This window comes from Culicoides brevitarsis, chromosome 3, assembly GCF_036172545.1.
Source record: "Culicoides brevitarsis isolate CSIRO-B50_1 chromosome 3, AGI_CSIRO_Cbre_v1, whole genome shotgun sequence".
Taxonomy (NCBI): domain Eukaryota; kingdom Metazoa; phylum Arthropoda; class Insecta; order Diptera; family Ceratopogonidae; genus Culicoides; species Culicoides brevitarsis.
Window position 1 is genome coordinate 10752789 of NC_087087.1, and position 14290 is coordinate 10767078.

At 27.8% G+C, this 14290-nt stretch overlaps 1 protein-coding gene across 1 annotated transcript in view; it reads left to right on the forward strand.

The window, feature by feature from the left end:
• LOC134835187 (uncharacterized) overlaps positions 1 to 9008 on the forward strand; it is a 61536-nt gene extending 52528 nt beyond the window's left edge. Inside the window, exons 12-17 of the mRNA XM_063850058.1 lie at positions 1424 to 1584; positions 1657 to 1798; positions 4421 to 4541; positions 4607 to 4818; positions 5285 to 5505; positions 8621 to 9008. Coding sequence (XP_063706128.1) covers positions 1424 to 1584; positions 1657 to 1798; positions 4421 to 4541; positions 4607 to 4818; positions 5285 to 5505; positions 8621 to 8998 — 1235 coding nt within the window. The 3' untranslated portion in view covers positions 8999 to 9008. The remainder of the gene's footprint in view (positions 1 to 1423; positions 1585 to 1656; positions 1799 to 4420; positions 4542 to 4606; positions 4819 to 5284; positions 5506 to 8620) is intronic.
• Positions 9009 to 14290: the final 5282 nt, after the last annotated feature.

Here is a 14290-nt window from a genome sequence, read left to right on the forward strand (position 1 = left end):
TGCATAGAGTGGAAAATCTCCATTGTCATGCTAGGACATTTTCTACACTTGCACAGAGTAATTAGAGTGCAACACTACAAAACAGTGACAATTGTTTATTGTTTGTTCCATTTTCTTCTCTTTTTCAATGTTTTTCTTCCGCACAAAAAAAATGACGAACAATTCTTCCGAAAATGAAATTTTGAAAAAAAAAAACTGATCATGAAGAAAAATGGTTCAACCCGTTGCATTAGAGCTCAAAACTTTAATTTATTATATTTTCATGAGAGAGGAACAACAACTGTGTGAACTTTTTGTTGCTGTTTTCTGCTCTATAATAATAATAATAAAAGTTTTTTTTTCTGTACAGTTTTGTACAACTTACTTTTATTATTATTCGCTTTTATCCTTTTTCACAAGTTTTTATCATTATTATTGCACTTTTCTTGTAAAATAAATGGATTTGGAAAGTGTGCATGCGACACATTTTCACAGCGTTTTTGTGTTATTTGCTCTTTGAGGGAACGCCTGGTGGATTGAAAAGTGATTAATTTGACCTTTTTATGAACTTTTCAAGGTCAAATGAATTTTTTGAAATATATTTTTTTTTAAATTTTCTAATTTTTGTAAGTTTATGAAAATTTTTAAATTAAAAAAAAAAATCAAAAATTCTTTAAAACAATTTTAAAAAAATTTGAGCTGAAAAAATAAAAAATAAATCCCTCTTTAAAAATTTCTGATTTTTTTAATTTTAAAAATTTTCTTAAATTTTCATAGAAAATAAAAAAAATACTTCGAGAGCTAAAAAAAGTCTCTTGAAGTATTTCTCAAAATTTTTCAAGATTTTTCTAAAAAATTTCGTCAAAAATCTCCTTTTCTAATACATTGACCTTGAAATGACCTTGAACTATTTTTTAGGTTAACTCAATCCTTTTCTGAGTTAAATTCATCCTTCTTCATTCCACAGATCTCGTAAATGGCGTAGAAAAGTTCTCAAGAGTTTTCTTTTTTCACTTAAATTTCTCTTTAGATAAACTCTGTCGTTCCATTTTCTCATAAAAAAAACAATTCAAAGTAAACCAGACTTTAAAATTTATTTCAAAACAAAGACAAACACTTTATTTACATAACAAATATTTGCTGTCCATCTATGACTTGAGTGAAAACCGACGACTTTGAGGACGACTCACAGACATAATTCAAGTGAGAATCAAGATTTCGCTCTTAATTCAAGTGGCTTCAAAAAGAAAGATTAGACATAATTGAAAAGTTTTTCCTCACAAGTCTAAACCAACAAAGAGTGCTCTGCCTTCGGAGTGAAGTGCTCTTCAATGAGAAAGTTTAAATTAAATAAATGATAAGAAAATTTTCTGTAGCCCAAACATGCAAATAAGTGCAACTTTTCAATTTTATCCTCTTCTTTTCTTTCTCCATTTCATCACAGGCCGCCCTTTTCCCATACAAAATTGCACAATTTCTAATCAAACAACCGACTCGTTCAGCATCGACTGCATCGAGGGTTTTGATGGTGGCTTGCCACAAGTGTTTTTGCTCGAAGTAGTTGAAGTGCCAACACTACGATTATTGCGTAATTTGACGTTAACGGTAAGTGTTTGCGTTTGGAAGTTTTACTCATTAAGAGTTGATGAAAACTTTTCTTTTTAAAAATTTGTAAAGAAACCACCAATTTCCTTCTACATTGATGATTTGGAGCCAGGAAGTACGTATCGCGTTGTGCTGTTTGCGATGAATGCAAAGGGACGTTCCGAGCCTACCGTTATTGATGAGATTCTGTTTAAAGGAGTTGCCAAGTATACAAGTAAGTTTAATATTTTTTTTTTTGTTAATTAAAGAAAAAAAAGTTTCGTTTTACTGAAGATAAAAAAAGGAATTTATTTTAATTTAATAAAATTAAAAGTTTAAAAAAAAAATTTAAAAAATTAATCTTTAAAATTAAATTAAATTTAAATTAAATAGGTAAATAATATTAAATTAACTTAAATAATAAATTAAATAAATTAATTAAAAATTAAATTAATAAATTAATTATTAAATTAAATTTAATGTTATTAAATTATACTTAAATTTAATTAAAATTAAAATTTAATTATTTTTTAATTTAAATTTAATTTAATTAAAATAAAAATTTAATTAATTTTTAATTTAAATTTAATTTAATTGAAAAAATTTAAAAAAAATGTTTTTTTTTTTTTTGAAAAAAATCTAAAGCTATTAAAAATTTAAAAAAATGTTTAAGATAATTAAATTTTTAATTTAATTAAATTTAGGTAAATTTGTTTTTTATTTTAAATTTTTTAAAGCTGTATGTATTTATTTCCTTAAAAGTCATTTATAATTCGTATCCCTTTCCCGGTTTTGTCCACAGAGGAGGACATTTCAAAATTTGGAAAAACTAATTTTTTAAGTTAAGGTATTAAAATAGTTCAAGTTGTAATTGAAAGCCAAGGGTTCAAGCTTTTCAACAAAAAAAATATTTTTGAATTTTGGTCTTTGAAATTTAAAAGAAATTTCAAAACGCGCAAAAAATCGAAAAAATTTTGGCCCGGGAAAGGGATAAATTTAAATATTTGACAATTTTTGTAACTTTTTTATTGAAATTAAAATTTATTTATTGAAATTAAAATTTATTTAATGAAAAAAACATTTATTTATTTTTGTATAATTTTTTTTATTTTAAGTTTGAGTTTATGTAAAAAAAACTAAAAAAAAAATTAAAAAAATTAACACAAAAAAAAAAAATCAAATCAAATAAAATAAATATAATAAGAATTTTTTTTTGATTAAAAAATCATTTAAAAGAACAGTAAAAAATGAAAAAATAAATCTAAAATAATTTAAAATTAAAAAAAAATGACAAATTTTTATTCAATTAAATTAAATAGAGAAAATTAATTGTTAAATTCTTATTGATTTTTTTTTCTAAACAAAAAAAAAATATTTAATGTCTAAAAAGTCAAGAACTCATGAAAAATTTTGCAATACATTTTTTTACGAATTTCGTATTTTTTTTTAATCGGAAATTATAGTTTTTTTCTAAAAATCAACCGAAATTTTTTACATTTTATTTCGTATTTTTTTTTAATCGAAATTATAGTTTTTGAATTTTTTCAAATTTAATTAAAAATAATTTTTTTTTTTTTAATTTATGTTAACAGTTAATTTTTTTTGTATAATTTTTCCGTTTTGAATTTCATTTTATCTAAAAAAAATTCATTAAATAAAATAAAATAAAAAAAAATGTAATTTGGTAAAATTTTTGACAATTTTGAAAAAAACAATATTAAATCAATTAATTAAAAATAAATAATTTTCTCAAAAGTTAGGTGAATTGATTGAAATTTAATTTTGATTTATTTTTTGAATTTAAAAAAAAAATTAAATTAAATTAATTTAACATAAATTCCTCATGGATTTAATTTTTTTTTTCATTCATCTAAGCAACTAAAAGTAATTTACTGTCAAAGATTTCTCTCTAGAATTCCCTAAACCGACAAGAAATCAGAAAAAAATGACTTTATTATTATTGTACGGAAAAATAAGCAATCAGACTTGAAAAAAAAACACCAAAAGAAAACGGTAGAAAGCGAAATAAAAACATTCAATGCAGATAATTTATCTGCACTTATTATTATTATTATTCCTGCTCATACATTCTCGCTGCTTCAACCGCTGTCTCTCGCACGAGGAAAAAATTTTTTATGCAAACAAAAACGAACAAATGCAATATTCCTCCGTTTTCATGAGCGTCGACTACGGGTTTCGTACTCGTCTCGGATGTTATCTAAACATTCCAATGAAACGTAATGAAACGAGAAACGCATGAAAATTAGGTTTCAAACAAAATTCACTGTAACATACGGATATTATTTTTGAATTATTTTTTTTTTGCGGTTTTCTCGAGAATTCCACGTTATTTGACATGTGAAAGTTCCTTGTGAACACGAAAAAATGCAATATGACGTTAAAAATGTGAATCAGACGTCAGCTTGTTGTTCGTTCCTCCATAAATATAAAATAATAATTTTTGTTTGAAAAAAAAAATTTTTGTAAAGTTCTACAGGAATTTCAGTTGTTAAAGTCGGGTTTCGGGGAATTTTCTTCTTGGTATGTGGGAAAAGAAAATAAAAATGTGGCTAAACTCCCCCGTTCTACGAGAAATTTGTAAATATAATGTCTTTCCAATCGGAAGGCAATTCATGTATGTTAGTTTTTGTGATTTATCATGTTCATTTTTCTTGGAAACTGTCCAAGTTGCGGTGCATGGTAAAAGTTAAGGCAACAACATGGTTTGTTTTTTCAACTTTTTTTTTATCTTCTGCAAAAAACTGAACTTTTTTTGTTATTTTTTTAATTTTTTTTTTTAATAAAAAAAAATTAAACGGAGACGACTGGTATTTTACAATTTTTTTTCCAATTTCAGGCATTTCCAGTGCACTAAATGTTCCAATATCCCCCGTATTAGCTGCCCTCACCCTCACCGCCATCATCTTGTTCGCCATTGTTTGCATCGTGTCCGTTTCAGTCTACCGCAGGCATTCAAAGTACAAAAATTCATAATTCAAACAAAATTTCCTTTTGAAAAACTTTTTTTTGTGTTTTTTCGCAGAAAATCATCTTCATCAAAGTTGAAATCTGCCGCGAAGCATAATCACGTGTCAGCGACCCCGTTAGACTGCCAACTAGATGGCGCCATGATGCAAGATGGGCGTCGTACGGGAAATGACACGAGCAATGTCAGACTCGTAGGAGCGGGAGGCGAGCCTAATGGCATTCATGAAACGGATGATGCGGATCCGGACATCATTCCCAATCAATATGGTGAGAAAATTTATTTTATTTTTTTTTTGTAGAGCAACAATTATTTTTTTTTCTTAGTAATTGCTTTTCATGCGATCCATTTACTCGAACTGAAAAAAAAAATGCTCTGTAATTGAATGAAAAGCAAGAAAATTTATTGTACTTTTTTTTTGTTGTGAACAGCAGCGACCTACGCATTTTTGTACTCTATTTGATTAATTACTAATCTTGTTTAAGCTTCACCGCGTTTTTCGTGAGAAAATGAAAAAAAATTGTGATATTGTTCGACACAAGTTTAAAAATAAAGTCCATTAAAATTTTTCGCTAATTAACATGATTTTTTTACGAGTTTCGTTTTTTTTTCACACAAAAAAAAAATAAATAAAATAAAATTTCTCACAATCCTAATAAAAGATTCATTGTTTATTAATTTATTTATTTTTTTTTTTGTTTTTCATTAAAATAAATTTATTTTTTTTTATTTCAGAACGTCGTCCACTAAAATCAAATCAGCCCCTTTACCGTAGTCCGTCATCGCGACTCGCGCAACGCGATTATGTCGTCGGCGGTAATATCGCCAACATAATTGGCGGAGCCGCTGGTGATGCCGAACGAGGAGGTTGTGATGGTTCGAGTGTCGCCTCATTAGGAGGGTCGTCCGCCACTAATGAAGTACATCATTATTCATTTAAACCTAGTCAACAAATTGTGAGTAAAATTTATTTCTTTATAACGTGGCACAAAAGAACAAAATTTTCTTGCGAGATTTGACGAAGGGAAAAAAATTACGAAAAGGAATTACAAGAGAATTAGTAGAAGAAAAAAACGAGAAAATTAAACAAAATTTATGATTATTATTATGAAATGAAGGGAAGGCGACGAAGTTTTTTTTGTATCTTTTTGGACAGAATTTTATTTTTGTACATCTGTGTCTGTGTTAATTATTCTTTTATTTCCCCCCTACTGTCGAGGATTTTTTTTTTATGAAAAAGACAAATATTTGCATTCTTCATTAAGAAAGTTTTTCTAATTTTCTCATTTTTTAATTAACTTAAGTTTTGTGAAATATTTTCTGAAAATAAAATTTAACTTATTTTAGTTTGATTTTCCCAAGAGAAGTTTATCAAATAATGACTGCAAATTATTTATTTTGCATCCTGTTTGTTTTGAATCCTGCTCTTGATTTTAAGTCTTGTTTAATTTAAATATTTGTTAAATATACTATAGGCAAAGTTTAGTAGGGGTTAAAGAGATAGTCACTTACTCTGACATGAAAGTTGTCAGTTGTCTTTTGACATCAACAATTTAGAGAGATAGTGTGAGAGGCTCCACTGCGGTTTTCAAAATCTTATTTTGTATTGAGTGGTAAACTTAAACTTTGACCTCTGTACGGATTTAAAAGTGTTGTAATTAATCCCTTAACTACAACTTTATTTAAGAATTTTTTTTTGCCACAAAATTTTTTTTTGTGTCTAAAAGTTAGTTTATCGTGTTCTATGATCAAAATATCCAAAATTTGAGCGAAAAATATTGATCCGTTAATGAGATAGCTAGGGCCCATAATTGGGTATTTTGGGGGCATTTTTGAGGTACCTTCATCTCATATCGCAGGGAAAAATCGTCTCAAATGCAAAGTGTTATATATCGTTGGAAAGAGGACACAATTTCTGATCAAATGAGATCATTTTTAACACAATTTGGTAAAGCTCATGGACTTTTATGGTTCAAAAAGTACGTTTTTTGGCCATTTTTAGGGGTTTTTAAAGGCTGTCGGATAATTAAATGGGCCAAAATGGGATAAAATTGGTTTTAAAATGTTGCTGAAAAAATTTGTATAAAAATGTAGAACATTGTTTGTGGATAAAAGTTTAACAAATGGAAGATACAGTGGATTTAAGCTCGATTAAAGTGCGAGTTCGATGACAAATTTTAGGTATCGTGGGAATTTTGATCATAGAACACGATAAACTAACTTTTAGACACAAAAAAAATTTTTGTGGCAAAAAAAAAAAAATTCTTAAATAAAGTTGTAGTTAAGTGATCAAAATAATCCCTTAAAGGATTAAATTAACCTTTTTTGAAGTTGGTCACTAACAGCCCTAAAAATTAATTCCTTCAAGTTAATTTAACCCGTTAACCCCTTGAGCGATTAAATTTAGTCGAAGTCGCGGGAACCATCAAAAGGTATCAATTTAATCGCTCAAGGGGTTAAATTAAACACTTGGAAGGGATTATTTTAACCTCTTAAGGGATTAAATTAATCACTCAAGGGATTAAATTAACCCCTTATACGATTAATTTTTTGGGGCTGTTAGTGACCAACTTCAAAGGAGGTTAATTTAATCCTTTAAGGGATTATTTTGATCACTTAAGGGATTAATTTAATCACTTTGGGTATTAGATTAATTTCTTTTACGAAATAAGGGATGAACTTCAATACTTTTCAATCCGTATGGTAAGTAATATTCTTCCATTGGATTCCTTGGGTTCTATCGGATATCTTTTCCGTAGATCTTCTTTGCCTTTGGTTTTCAGATGTTAAATTTCTGTTTCTATTCTATAAGATTCAAATTTGCCGATATAGAAATCAAATGTTTGAAGCTGTGAAGTAAGAAATCTCTCATCCTAAACTAACTCTTAATGCAAGATAAAAAATAACGGATCTTTTTAAGGAATCCATTTTACTTGTGAAATGTGTTCTTTTGATGGATCTTTTCTTGCACTCTCTTCAAATGTTAATTTTTTTATAATCATCAATTTTTCAATGATTTTTCTACTACCCAAAAAGAGAGTTCATTCTAAAGCCCATTCTACATATTTACATTGAAAACGTCGATCTATCACGAATTTTCCTATAATCAACATATTTCGAATGCTTAAAGACAGCAAACCACACACATGATGCACTTAGATACCTCGAATAGCAAAGGACTTAATGCTCACTAGCAAGGGATTTTATGCTGGAAACGTCCACATGTCTTATATCCATGAGTATTGAATCGTATAAGTAGATCAAAACTCGTCTTTACTTCATTGATTTTCATATTAAAATCGTCATTCACGAACTAAAGTTTATCAAATCCGGTAGCTTTAGAATTTTATGGCTCTTTTTCATTTCAGTATTTCAATCTTTTTGCCTGTATTCAGTGGCGGATAATCCTGTAAGCTAACAAGGCTGCAGCCTTGGGCCCCGAGCATTCTGTAGAACAAAAATCTTTAAAATAGGCCCCTAAATGGTTCAAAAAGGTTGAAAAAGGTTTCGTTTACGCTATGTCAGAGGCTTTTTTAGCAGTTTAAATTAAATTTTTAAAAAAGTTACTCACCTTTCACGTTTAAATCTGTTAAAAGTTAAAATCTGGGTAAAATCTGAAATTATTATAAAGAAAAGCTGTCACTCCTATTGTACAAAAAATAAACAGAAAGGATTACTTTCTTCCTGTTAATTTTTTCTTTGCCGTCAAATTTGCTTCCTTTCTTCCTGAGTTCCTTTCGTCGGATCGCAGCTAAATAATAACAACAACGAAAAAAATAAATAAAAACAACAATTGAACAAAAGAAAAGTAAATATTAATACAATAACAATCGCGTAACAATGAAAGAGGATCCGTTCCGTATTTAAAAAAGAAAAGAAAAGTTTACACAAAAAATGTCTTATAATTTCCTCATTAATTATGATTTTTTTTTTTGAAGATTAATGAACAAGTTAGCTCAATTTTTTGATTGACATTAAATCGTGATAACTTTTTTTCTTTTCTTTTGTGCCATTAAATTTTTTTTTGTGAACATGAACTAAATTTTTATTCACTTACCTTCCAAAAAAAAGGGTTACGCCACAATGGGTCACAAAAGTAAAAACTCCACACTATCAATAAGTCCATTAGGTGCGCATCCAGCTGTACATTACAATCAATCTCCGTCACAAATGCCACATCACCCTCATCAACAAATGCATCTCTACGGCATTGTGCCGCCAACTATGACGCCCCATTCCCACAATAGCAACGGTAACCTAAGTAGTAATTACGGCAATAGCAGTAGTAACATTCAGCAACAACTACCACAACTCTCGACGACAAGTGTGGTAGGTGCCCTGCTGAGTCCAAGTACGAGTCAGAATCAAGTGACATCTTCCTTCAGCGAGTATCGCTTCAAACCCGAAGTGGTAACGACATCAAATCGGATACAGGAAAGTTGTATATAAAAAGTTTTTAATCCACTTCAAAGGCTAATTATTCATAGTTAAAAAATTTAAGATATTTACCTTTATATACTGTTTAACGTTAACCTATAAGGAAAAATTTATATAAGAAAGTATTATTAGGAAATATTAAAAGGATAAGTTTTTCCCGTTGCGTTGTGTAAAAATAAAACAGAAACTTTTGCCTATACATAATTAATTATCTATTTAAAAACTTTGTTATGTTTCGAGGATGAACGAAAATTTGATCAAAATATAGTTCACTATTTTATTAATAAATAAATAATTATTATAAAAAAATTTCTATATAAAAAAATTAAATTTTTACTGAAAAAGAGATTTTATTTTATTTTCGGTACAAATTTGTAGCTAAATAAATTATCATATTAAAAAAATTTTACTACAAAAATGATAATAATGGAAATTTATTGAATTCGTGTATAAAGGAAAATCAATAAAAATTTTATGTATTTATTAACTAATAAGATTAATATTTAATAACAAGGAAAAAGTCGTAAAATTGGAAAAAATTATACGAATGATTGATGTAGAGATAATGAAAAATAATAATAATGTTAAGAAAAAAAAAGATATTAATAAAAAAAATCCATTGTGAACTGTTTTATATTAAAAATTGTTGTTTTTTCTATAATTTTTTTTTTAATTTATAGTAGAAGGTAAGCATTTTAATTCTGTGGCGAGTTAAAAGTACTTGAGGTAAAAAAAAAATATTTTTTTTTTGTATTTAATTTTTTTAATTCAAAAACAATCGAAATAGGGGAGAAATTCCAGATTCACAATTTCATGGTTTTTGTTTAACTTTTTAATAACCATTTTATTTTATTACTTCATTTAAGGTAAACCAGGTAAATTTGCTCTTTTCATATTAATTACGATGTTTGTTTGTAAATGAAGAGCATTTACAACAAACTTGTTGAATATTAAAAAAAAAATACTGAAAAATGAAAAACAAATTCATTCAGTTGCAATGATACTTTTGCTAATTAAATGTGGTAATTAACATTTTGATCTTGTTATTGTGATTGAAGCAACTTTGTATGAAGCTAATTAGCATGGTTTAAAACAAGATAAGATCAGCATAAAGGAGCTGTTGAAGTTAAGTTTTTAAAAAGTGTTCTTGTGTTTATTATTTTTTGTAACTGAACCATAAATGTTCAAGGTAAAATAGATTTCAATGAGGTTACCCTAATGGAAATGTTGAATTCAATTTATATGTTCTTTTTAGACCTCAATAGTCCTCGAAAGATGTCATTATATGTTTTGAATAGGCTTTAATAATTCTAGAAAAAAATGAATATCAATTTTGAATTGAGGTAAGTGCATTTAATTACCCATGTTACAACTTTTTGTTTCTTTTTCAACATTTCTTTCTTAACATTTTTCAAGAGTGAAGGATAAAAGTTATAATATAAAGTAGTATAATTCTATTTATCTCAATGGGTCCAATTGTGTGATTTTGGAATTTTTCTTGATCTCGACCTATTTTTTATCTCAGAATTTAAATTTATTTCCATCTACCGATCATTTTCATAATAAAATCTAAAGTATAAAATTAGGGTCAAAAATGCCTTAAGCGAAAAGAAATTTAAAAACCTCAAATTAAGCAAAAAAAAATAATTCTTATTGATGGCTCCTATAAGGGCTCTCATATAAGATTTTTTAAAGTTATTTTCACTAAAATCTCATCGGCGAATCAGTTTTCCCGCCAATTTTCATATTTATCCATAACTCGACATGGAGTCTAAAAGTGCTTTTAAGACTACATTTTTATGTCAAATTTAAGATCTCTAGCCCCGACTGACTTTTAGTACTTGTGAGACCCTTAACTTTCAAGGGCGAACCGTTTGACTCAGATTTCGGTAAAAATTAATTTAACTTTTCTAAAAGATGGAAAATCGAATGACATTGGTCAAATTTGAATCTTATACGACTTTTGTCGCTTTTGGTAGTCTGAAAATAAAAATGCCTCTTAAAGCACTATAAGTTTTCTTTTGACTCTGAGTCAAAATATAAGATAGGGAATGAACTTTGCAAGCTATATTTATAGATAAATTTAGCTTTCTGAATTTTTCTACTCAAAAGCTTTTTCTTTGAACTTTATAAAAAAATCTTTATTTTGAACTACTTTCCATTACCAAATTTACAAAAAGTTTTCTTATTTGTCAAAATAAACTAAAAATTTTATCAAAACAATAAAACATGGAAATTTTACTTACCTTACCTTAACTCCCTTTAACTTCATGTGAATATCCAGCAAAGCTCTACGAATCCTGCAAAGATAAATTCATTAAATCATGTTTTTTATTTATGAATTTTCAACATTTGATAGATAACAGACGACATAAAGCATCCTTACATTATCAACAGGAGACAAAATGTGTCAGGCAATATGATGAAAAATGCTTTGTTACACTCAACACCCGCACCGCATTCGCACAGATTTCATTAGAAGGTAAACATTGCCCTACTTTTGCTGCTAATATTTATTGTTATTACTTACGAAAACCACACCGAAAAACATCTCTCTCCCTCTTTGTCGTGTCTCTGGATGCAGATTGTAAGTGTCTTACTTCAGAAGCGACTCCTGCTTTCATGCCGAAATTCTGCATGGCATTTTAATAAATTTATGATACTGAATTAAAATGATTAATTGGACGTTATAAATATGGCAGCAAATAAATATTTATTATGAATACCAGGAGTGTAGTTTGGAACCTGGCCATCGCGATCTCCGTTCGCAGTAACGCAAAGACAATATTCATCCTCCTACATTAATAGCAGTAATAACACTCGGTATCGAGATAAACAACCATAGCAACTACGCAACGTAGGCTGATGATGATTTAAAACTGTTGCGTTCCATTCTCAGGGTGGCGGTGGTCTGTTTGTTCAAAGTGCCATCTGTCCTTCTGACGTAATATGTTTACATTAAAGCAAAAGTGTAAATATAACTTAATTCTCTGCGTAGGTAGAAGAATGGCAATTCAATTCGTTGTGCCTCATAAATTAGAGAAATAACCGTAAATCGTATAGCTTCATCAGGTCAAGAGCTTCAATCAAGAGCTATGTGGATGGTCACATGTGTAATTTCTCCTAAACAAGCAAATAATTATTCATTTGTCGAAGGTACGTGAGTTCATGCAACTAGAACAAAGTTTGTCAAAAAGGCAAGTTTTTACAAAAATAAAGCAAAAGATGAAAGAAAAACACAACATTTTTTGTCGTGTTTTGTTCATCCTCGGAAAAAAAAGGTATTTGGCGTACAAAAAAATGTCATGAATGTTGATGTACTTTTACGTGCGTAGACAATAAAATTCTTTCATCTTTGTTCTTACAGCTAGTTCTTGCAAATGTAGGGAACTTGTAAAAATGATGGTATCAGCAACTCTTTTTTTTTTGTTTTCGTCATGAACAAGAACATGAACTAAAGCACGGCACATTCTAGTGTACTTTTCCGGGTGCGTAATTTTTTTTTACGTGCCTGCATTACTATTCTCTTGAAGCATTTTCAAGAGTTAGAAGAAAAATTCACCGTCTGTCTGTATCATTATAACTTCTGAAGTATAAGTATAAGTATAAGTATAAGTATAAGTATAAGTATAAGTATAAGTATAAGTATAAGTATAAGTATAAGTAAGAGTATAAGTATAAGTATAAGTATAAGTATAAAGTATAAGTATAAGTATAAGTATAAGTATAAGTATAAGTATAAGTATAAGTATAAGTATAAGTATAAGTATAAGTATAAGTATAAGTATAAGTATAAGTATAAGTATAAGTATAAGTATAAGTATAAGTATAAGTATAAGTATAAGTATAAGTATAAGTATAAGTATAAGTATAAGTATAAGTATAAGTATAAGTATAAGTATAAGTATAAGTATAAGTATAAGTATAAGTATAAGTATAAGTATAAGTATAAGTATAAGTATAAGTATAAGTATAAGTATAAGTATAAGTATAAGTATAAGTATAAGTATAAGTATAAGTATAAGTATAAGTATAAGTATAAGTATAAGTATAAGTATAAGTATAAGTATAAGTATAAGTATAAGTATAAGTATAAATATAAGTATAAGTATCCAGTGGGAAATTTGGGCCTTTTTTAGTCTTTGAGGGTCTAAAAAGGCCTCTACAGTGAGTATATAAAAAATTAGCTTCCTAAATCTACATTTGAACGCTCAATATTAAGAAAACTCTGTATTTCTAAGACTAAAGAATTATACAAAAAAATTATTTAGTCTTAAATTTTGAGTTTTCTTAATATTGAGCCTTTAAATGTAATTTATGAAGCCAAAAATATTATAATTACTCAATTATTCAATTTTTCTCTGGAGCCTAGTAACGTACTTTTTTAACATCAAAGACTTACAAAAATGCGCTTTATAGTTTGTTTTACGACATTTTTCACATATACATACCACTTTGATTTTTTTTACATGTGAGTCACATAAAGAAAATATTATTCCTGTTATGTTGTTTCTAGCATCTCAACTACTACCTACAGCTTTCCTGATGTATGTTTTCAATGCGAATGCTATTGTTCGTTTTCTAGTTTTTCCGCTTTTCTTTCTATTTCAACCCTTTTCAATTTCATGCCTTGTTAATTTTCATTTATATTACAGTTAAAATTGCGTTTCATTAATAAACTTTTTTTTCTGACTTTACAGAACTGGATTGAAAAAAAAACGGAAAAAGTAGATAATGGTGATTATTGTAATTTGTGTTTCAAAGGAACGGAAATATTGGAAACTGTAATTAATATAAATTTTGAAAATGTTTTCTTTCAAAAAATTAAATAATTGAAATCAAGTGCTTTAAATTGGATCAAAGTCAATTTGCTTGACTAACTTAAACAGTAATTTTCTGCATATATTTTGACAAAATCTACAATTTAAAAATTAACGTTTTCGAAAATTAGTAGCAACTTCTCTTATTAACCACGTGGTCAAAAGTTTTATCATTTTATATTAGGTAAGTAAAAAAATCTTATTCCTTTCATTATTCCGCTTTAAAAATATTATTTTTATCAACTTTAAACCATTCGTCATCAACTTTTATCACAAACTTTAAGAGATTCCTTAAATGAACTTCAGAGAAGGGCTTTGTCAATTGTATCAAACACAAAGGAATTCTGAAACAACAACTAGAAGTAATTTTAAAGGATTTACATATGCTGCTGTTATTTACAGACTTTTGTAACGAGACTTGCATAATTCTATACTATTCCATCATCATCAACATCAACTGTAAAGCATGATGCTGCAATTATTT